Genomic DNA, 8,756 nt, shown 5'->3' on the forward strand with positions numbered 1-8,756 from the left:
CAGATCGACATATTGCATTAAGTGAGTTTTTGTAAAGCTGTAATGACATTTAAGGTCAAGTATCACAATACCGATTACTTCATAATTACTGGTCACTCACAGACTTTCTTATGCAGAGGATCATAGTGTTATCTTATTTTATATGCGTTATAATCACTGTCATTTAGAGATTTAGATGTTATTTGAGTATATGTCACTATAAGTGGTGATTGAGTGTTTAAGTCATTATTTTTGCTTGTTATAAGCATTATGAGTATTTATGAGTATAACAGTTATACAATGTTATAGTGCATTATACATATATGCATAACAGCTTCATAGGAAGTATTACCACACACAATGACTTATCAGTAGTTTTACTTGCCTCTGTGCTGCTGCTGACTGTTTCCTCAGACAGCTGAAAAACTGATGCTATTTTTCTTTTTCTGGTTGTGTTGTCATCATCATGTCTGTCCTCCAGTGGTGGTGGTTTCTCCTCCACAACTGACAGCAGAGCTTCCACTGGCAGGGATACTGGTGGAGGCCTTGGCCTCTTCACAAAGCTAAGTTTGCTTTGGACAAACATCTTCTTTTTCGGAGGCTCACTCATTGTAAGTAGCTACAGTGTAGTGTGGGCCTAGTACTACACTGTGTGTTATTTATATTGTGTGTGAGGACGTAGTTGAGGACCTAATGGTCTTTATGCAAAGCGGGTGGGTGTGGTTATCCTCTATTGCAGGGACGCAGAGGGCATTTTAGAGCTGAAAGTGGGGAGGATACCCCCCCCAATGTAATTGAGTATGTTCACCCCCCTCCTGTGTCCCTGCTCTATTGTTACGTAAGCAGGGTGCAGCACTCAGACAGGTGAGATAGTGTATCACCACATTCCAGGGGAAACAACACAATTTATTGTTCTTCATCTATGATGGATTTATTTTGGCTCAATCATATCTTCCTTATTATCAATACACGGTCGAACTGTTAATACTTACAAATATACAAAATAAAGCATTTATATTAAATATTATGGTAGAAAGAAACAAAACAGTCAACATATAAATGGGTTTAATGCTACACAACACACAACTTCATAAACCTATAGGCACAAAAAGAACAACACATACAAACATCACAATGGTCCACTTTTCGTGATAAAGCCTAAGCCGAGTATCCATGAAATTATATCCCCCTTCATTCAATAACAATAGAATATAACATTTAAAGTTAGAACAAACAAACCTTATCTCCTGCTTCACGTTCTCTTGTAAAGAGTGTAAAGAAAAATCTTATAAAGTTTCCATGTCTGCCACAAAACAAAACAACATCCATGAAACAAATAATATTGACATTAATGAAAATACAACACAAAAGAATGACAAATAATAATTATGGCATTTAAAGAGTGAATTATATAATTAGATACATATAAATTGTTTTTTTCTTTTGTGTCCTGGTCATTTTATTTGTATCTGCAATACTATATGTAATCATTAAAAACTGTGGTACTGTTGTTCTGTTTTTCTTTATTTGGTTTATCTTTATTTCACACAGTGAAGTTCCACTGAGTTCTGTGTAAGATCGTAACGTGTCCAGCAGATGTCACCAGAGCTTAAGCTAAGTAAGTACACGTTTTATTTTTTAATCAATTCCAGTGAGAAGATACAAATCAGCCAAACAAACAAATGTGGTCTATAATTCAAGACATTGAGTCATTGAAATGGAAAACAAGACAATGAAGGAACATTCTATTGCTCTGAAGGAATTTGCAGCACTCAGGTGTGTGAAAATAGTTTCAATAAGGTTGCTAATGTGTAATTGTCTGGCTTCAGAATTGGACCAGTAGGTGACAATTGTCAAGTCTATTTAGCTTTTCATATGGAGAAGTCAAGTGTGCCATTTCCTAATAGTTTGTTTTTCTTACAATGTCTGTGCTAATTGTTCTCTGTAATGTGAAGATCACCTCTGCATCCAGCTTTGTCTCAGGTCATTTCACTTTGCATTCAAATGATTATTTTCCCCCCACATTTGTCTTCAACCATTGAAATCAGACAACAAGCTGCTACACTTTGCTTTGGACAAAACAAGTCACATTTATCTTTATTATTTTGGCTAGGAAATTTTAATTGAATACAAAAAATGCACTATCCACACATGGATTACTTGGAAGACTATTCCTTACTGAATTTGGCATATTCAATTCCCTGGAACTTGCGAACTTGCCACCAAGCCAATAAAATAATCAATATCATGATGCATTGTTCTTCTTTATCACTATAGCTGATGCTGCTGTAGTTTTACTTGAATGTCACGGTTGTATTTTGGTTGTCTGTATACAGAATAGGGTTGATTAGCGGTAGTAGCACTAGGGGGTATAGCTGAACCCACTACATTATGATCAACACCTAATGATAATAAACCGAAATGAGCTTTTCAAAAGTCATATACACAATATAAGTGAATTTCCAAACCATTTAGTATCATATGATGAAGTGCATTGGGCCATTTGGTTTGTTCTACAATGTGCATTTACAATGCCTGCAGGCTTTGGTTAATGTAATGTGGTGATCACCTGCAGCTGACAAAACACAAGTAATATTCATATTATTTTGGCTAGGGAATGTAATTGAATACAAAAAATGCAATGTCCATACTTGCAGCAAAGACAATAAAATGAGCAACATCATTAGAATGTGATGCATTGTTTTTATTTATCACTGTAGCGGCAAACGGCCCAATTTTGTGCCGGGAGTACTGCTGGGGTGTTCCGTTTGAAGAAGGTGTGAACCCAGCCCCTCGAGAACAATAGCGGTGATCGTCCGTCAATCGATACGGCCATCATCCGTTTTACACACAGCCACGCCCGAGTCCATTCAGTGTAGCGACCATCAGCCATGGGAATGCAAATATGTTGTCCTACCTGGTACTGTATAAAAGGGGCACAGGGTACATGCATTGGCACTCAGTATTATTACTACAAGATGACGAGAGCTCCACCAGCAAAGAAGAGATGCACTCAGGGCCAGAAGACGCTAAATTTCGCCGTCATCAGCAAGACATTGCCGCCGCCAGATCCTCCTGCAAGCAGCGGTGCCGGTGTATCCGGGCCACCTGGACCTGCCGACGAGCTGGCCACACTGGGCAGCATCAGCAGCACACACAACAGCACCGCCGCCGCCAGCGTCCTTGCCGTGCCGCCGGGAACAGCAACGGCGACAAGCAAGACGACTAAAGCCAGACTGTACCGTGATGACTACATGAAGTTTGGCTTCACTTTTATGGGGGACCCATCTAATGCTATTCCACTGTGCATCGTGTGCGGAGACAAGCTCGCAAACAGTGGTATGGTTCCCAGTAAGATGAAACGTCACCTTGAGACCCACCATGGAGAAATCGCCACAAAGGACAAAGACTATTTTGTGAGTTTGAAAGCTACTAAGGCGAGACAGAACGCAAAACAGACAACTGCATTGTTACGCAGTACCACCAGCACCAAGGTGAATGACAGAGCTCTGGAAGCTAGCTACCAAATTGCAGAGCTTGTGGCGAAGTTAAAATTGCCACATACAGCAGCAACATGTATGTTGGCAGGAGCCAAAATCCTGGCTAACGTAATGTTGGGACCAGATGTTGCAGCGGAATTCGATAAGGTGCCGCTCTCAAACATGACAATTGGCCGACGCATTGAAGACATGTCTGCAGACATTGAGAGTGCTGTCATACAAAAGATTGTGACTAGTGGAAAGTTTGCACTGCAGCTTCATGAATCAACAGATGCAAGTGGACACACACAGCTGTTGACAAACGTGAGATTCATTGATGGTGACGCCATCAGAGAGAATTATCTGTTTTACAAACAACTGCCTGGGAAAACAACAGGAGAGGAGGTTTTCCGGGTGACATCAGAGTATTTCGAGCAATGGAACTTAAGCTGGGAAAAGTGTGTCAGTGTGTGCACTGATGGGGTCGCATCTAAGACCGGGCGATACAAGGGATTTGTATGCCTAGTGAAAGAGAATAATCCTGACGTCATGGGTACACATTGTTTTTTACACTGTGATGCGCTGGTTGCAAAGACTTTACCAAAAGACCTGTCAGCTGTGTTGGATGCAGCTTCCACCAAAGACTTGGACTGGGTCCGTGACCCATTCAACGAGTCTGCTGAAAACGAGAACAGCCCATTTGAGGAGCAAGAGCAGCTAGTGGAAATAAGGGTGAACCGTGGATTGAAAATGAAATTCAGCAATCTAAGCTTGGACAGTTTTTGGTTGGCTGTTGGAAAAGAATTTCCAGCCATCTCAGACAGTGCAATGGCAGTGTTGCTCCCCTTTTCTACAGCCTACCTGTGTGAGCACAGCATTTCAAGCCTGACTTACATAAAAAATAAACACAGAGGGAACCTGAGAGCAGTTGACCAGGAGCTCCGTGTCTGCTTGTCATCAGTCTCAGCCAGGATACAAACTCTGTGTTCAGCAAAACAAGCTCAAGTTTCACACTAAGACTGTTTTTTTAACCAAATAATTGTATTGAGTTTTTGGTTGTTTTTTTTTTTTTACAAAAAAATGTTTTTTTAAAGTATGGGTTTAGTACCAAATAGGTTTTTACTTTACAAAAAGGTGAATCCAACTCCTCCATCCATTGCACTGGCAAAGTTTATATATTTGTGGGCCAAATTGAACATGTGTGTGCTATTTTCAAGGCTTTCCAATGTTCAAGGTTTCTTTATTATTACATCAAAGCAAAACAAGTTGTATGTTTCCAAAAATAAACTGGTGAAACTGAAGCATTGTCTCTGTCCTTTTTTTCCAAGTTATTTGGTGAGTGCTGTCATACATGTTTGGCTACATGGTCATGTATGCTTTTGTTGTTCATAAAAACATAAATCTATCAATCATGAAAGGATATGGCACAATGGACTTCGCCATATGAAAAGCTAAATAGACTTGAGAATTATCACATACTGGTCCAATTCTGAAGCCAGTATTGCAGTATAAACATTCTAAACCAACTAGATGATAATAAAAGATAATAAGCTACATTAATAAAAACAAGACTCTTCATGTAGAACACATATTCATGATTGTCAGATGATAGTTGTTTTATAGTCATTCCCTGTTAATAAATGTATAGAGGGTTTTATAATGTGCATCTGAGGATGCTCAGTTATTGGCTACACACACGGTGTCTACTCTTGCCCCCCCCCCCCTCATTCCAAGTAACAATTCACTGAAAGACAAGATAATCAAATTATAATTTGGACAATTATAATCCACTCTTATCATTCTTTGTTGAAACACAGTGATGCATGATGAGGATATGGCAAGGCTGTATGGGTAAAAAAAAATACAAATTGTAGCTTCATAATTTCTCTGTCAAGTTTCTGTTTATTTGTTCAGCAGATTGTAAGCCCAAGGTTCCACAGTGCTTCTTCACAATGGAAACTGTCACAGGGCAGCCTGTGCCCCATAGACATTATCATTTGTACATACTGCATGCATTCATTGCATTGTTAATTGTTGAAGTACTGCAAATATTTTTCAAAAATGTTAATTGGAAGGTGCCAAGTACTGTAGAGGAGGAGGGGTGTTTGGTTTCATGGGTTAAGGTAAATGTTGGTTTTGAGTGTCTTTGAATGTATGGGTCAGATTGGAATTGATTTTGATGGTAAAAGATAGTTATCTTGAGTTCTTGGTTTGTTGTGTTTCCTTAGTCAACTTTTGAGTGTTCCTTCTTATTTTTGGCCAGTTTCTTTGTTTGTTGCACTGCCTTTTATTTGGTGTACCTGAAGGTGAACTAGAAAAAGTGCTCCTCGGAGCACACTTCTCCGCCAGGTCAGGTAGGTTATTTTGGCCTCCTGGTGGCGCTATAATAGGCCAATGTGAAAAGGGTGCCATTTCTTCTTAGGCCTTTCACAGCAATCGGACACTGCATTCATGATTTGAGGCATCTTGTTCCAAAAATGTGGTTTGCTAAATTAGACCTGCTGGTGGCGCTATAACAGGCCAATGTGAAAGGGGGGACATTTCTTCCTCGGCCTAGTGGGAATGTGTATACAAAAGTTCACGGAAATTGCACACTGCGTTCATGATCTGAGGAATTTTGTTCAAAACTGACCTATCATGCACATTTTGGAAGCCAATGTTAGGCAAGTAGGATGGAATATGAAATCTCGGACACATCCATCTTGATCACATGACTATAGAGATACTGTGTACCGATTTGCCGAGGAGGAGGAGTAAGAGGAAAACATTTGTTTGACAAAAGTCAAGTGGCGCTCTAAATGGCAGATGTGAAAAATGCAGGGCAAAGGTTTTTCCTTAGCCTTTAGGGAGTGTGCGTGCGTACAAGTTTCATGCAGATCAGTGCAGTTTATTGTGGGTTGTAGACACAGATGTATTGTAAAACGTTATGTATCACTCAAGCCAACGGTGTCTGGTGCTCATCGTGACTGGAACAGTGGAGACGTCTTATCTGGAGTTGAAGGTGCACAGGTTTTCTTTGCTAGGATAGTCATTACACTCGGTCGCTTGCCTTCAAATATATGAAAGCTGTTGTGTCGTGTGTTGGCACACAACCAACTAGTTGCTGTGGAGAAACTGGTAAGACTAATTTCCATTGCGTTACCATCCACAGCCGTCACTTTTAATAAATAGAAATATATTTTCTCCATAGCATATTTAATCCTCCCCGTACATTTACTCAAGTACTGTACTTGTACCCCCACTCTCCCCAGGAGAAGTTGGCGTTTGGGACTTAGCACGGTCGGTGAGTTGACAACGGGACTTCTTTGTACTTTGCTTGTTCATTGTTGCTCGTTCTTAGATGAAAAAAGAACTAATCTGACTAATCGGTCAAAAAAAAGTTAAATAGTGCAAAAAATAGTTTTAAAGTCACATCGACCCCTCAGTCAAGACTGGCAGTTAAAAAAATCACACCCTGTGTGAAGGTAGCGGCGCCTTTGATACCATTTTGAGGGTTTTTTTTGAGTGGTGCCAACCACTCCTATATCCGACTTTGTCCGTGTGTCCGTATGTATGTATGTCCAATAAACAAACATTGATGACAACATCAATACGGGGCTCATCAAAGGCACCACTCTCTTCACACAGGGTGTGATTTTTGAGTGGTGCCAACCACTCCTATATCTGACTTTGTCCGTGTGTCCGTATGTATGTATGTCTGTCCAATAAACAAACATTGATGACAACATCAACACGGGGCTCATCAAAGGCACCACTCTCTTCATACAGGGTGTGATTTTTTCTTTTAGGACCAGAGTTGAGTTTTGAGAACCAGCTCAAGGAGAGCAGTATCGGCCTGCAAAGAGGATGCTCATGGTGGGGTTGTGCCGGATGAAGAAGAGAAAGGGGTGGTCAGCCACAAAGCGAGCAGGGGTCTCTGCAAAATGGTTCAATGACATGTTGACACAAATGCCAGCAGTGGCAGCCGCTGCCTCAGTGCCCTCTTCGTTCACTTCCACAAAAGCCTTGTGCATCACCTGAGAAAGCACCAGGTCGTTGAATGGAGACATCCCAGAGAAGTTACTCTGTCCATCGGAAAAGGCGTCCACCATGCCCATCTTGATCAAGACTTTTGTCATGTCATATGTCTTCTCCATCTTGAAACGAGGCAGGCCCAGGAAAACCTTCATCATATTCATCATGCCTGGATTGGTCCAGTCCACAAACTTTTCATAGGTTAGCTCCTTTTCTAGCTTCTCCAGGCCTGTCGTATCGTCCTCCATCTTATTGGGCAGAAAGATGAGCATGCTGAGGTCCTTCCCCATGTAGGGCAGCTCCAGGACCTGACAGTTGACCTCAGGGATGAAAGCAAGAGGGAACTCGGATATCTGGTGCATCATCTTGATCAGCTTGCTTTCAATCCTATTGAGTCTGAACCGAGCATTCACCGTGCTGTCCTCATGGAATGACTTGACCCACTTGGCTTTGAAGTAGATGGCATTGATCAAGACCATTTTGGTCGATTCATCCACCGCACCCAAGGCAAGCACGTCCTTGATTTTACCTTGTGTCTGCTTCTTCACCCAGCTGTTGATTTTCAGCGTGGCTCCCTTTGCATTGCGCTTGAAGTCCACAGACTCCAACTGTGCATCATAGTGTTGTCTGGTTGCTTTTAAGAACTCCTCGACAAACTGGTAGGTCTGCTCTCCATACAGGCGGTTGGCCAGGCTGAGGGCATAGGACTTCCCTGGCTTGTTTAGGTCACTCATAAGGTTAGAGAAGTCCAGGTGGACGTCATCCACAGACTTGTGGAAGTGCAGGACCTCTGTCATCTCGGTGGCTGTGTTGCCGCGGGCTCCCAGCAACACCATGGCCAGAGAGGAGGAGATGCTGAGAGGAGAGTAGAAAACATTACCTTTTTTGTTATTTTTTGTCAGCTGTTTGAACAGAGACAAAGAAAAGTTGTTGCAGGCCACTGAAAGACGGCTTGGTGGCGTTGTGAAAAAAGCCGTGACCAGTGTCCTAGTGTTAGAACTCTTAGCCAGCAATGTCCAAATGAAGCAACTCGTACATAGTGAAAATATTACAATTTTAAATATTATTAACATCATAATTGTAGAAAGAATACTTAAAACTGGTTAACTGTTAACTGGCTATAGCGTAACTACCAAGTGGAATAATGGTTTTCAGGCTTTCCTTTCAATGTCTACTCTAATAGTTCTCTCATAGAGATAAAAACCTGACCTTGCTTGTACCGTACTCAGTAACACTGTGTAAGCAGGCTGGTTTTAAGCTGAGCTGCTTTGATCCTTGCGTCAT

At 41.3% G+C, this 8,756-nt stretch overlaps 1 protein-coding gene across 1 annotated transcript; it reads right to left on the reverse strand.

Annotated features, from left to right (window-relative positions):
- Window positions 1–7,273: 7,273 nt before the first annotated feature.
- On the reverse strand, window positions 7,274–8,756 carry LOC311041705 (leukocyte elastase inhibitor-like; the record flags this gene model as incomplete). The annotated part of the gene is made up of 2 exons (XM_084052184.1): window positions 7,274–8,412; window positions 8,693–8,756. 2 exons carry the CDS (start codon window positions 8,754–8,756, stop codon window positions 7,274–7,276), a joined length of 1,203 nt encoding a protein of 400 aa, XP_083908310.1.

The sequence above is a fragment of the Gymnoscopelus microlampas genome (genome assembly GCF_963454915.1).
Source record: "Gymnoscopelus microlampas genome assembly, chromosome: 3".
Taxonomy (NCBI): domain Eukaryota; kingdom Metazoa; phylum Chordata; class Actinopteri; order Myctophiformes; family Myctophidae; genus Gymnoscopelus; species Gymnoscopelus microlampas.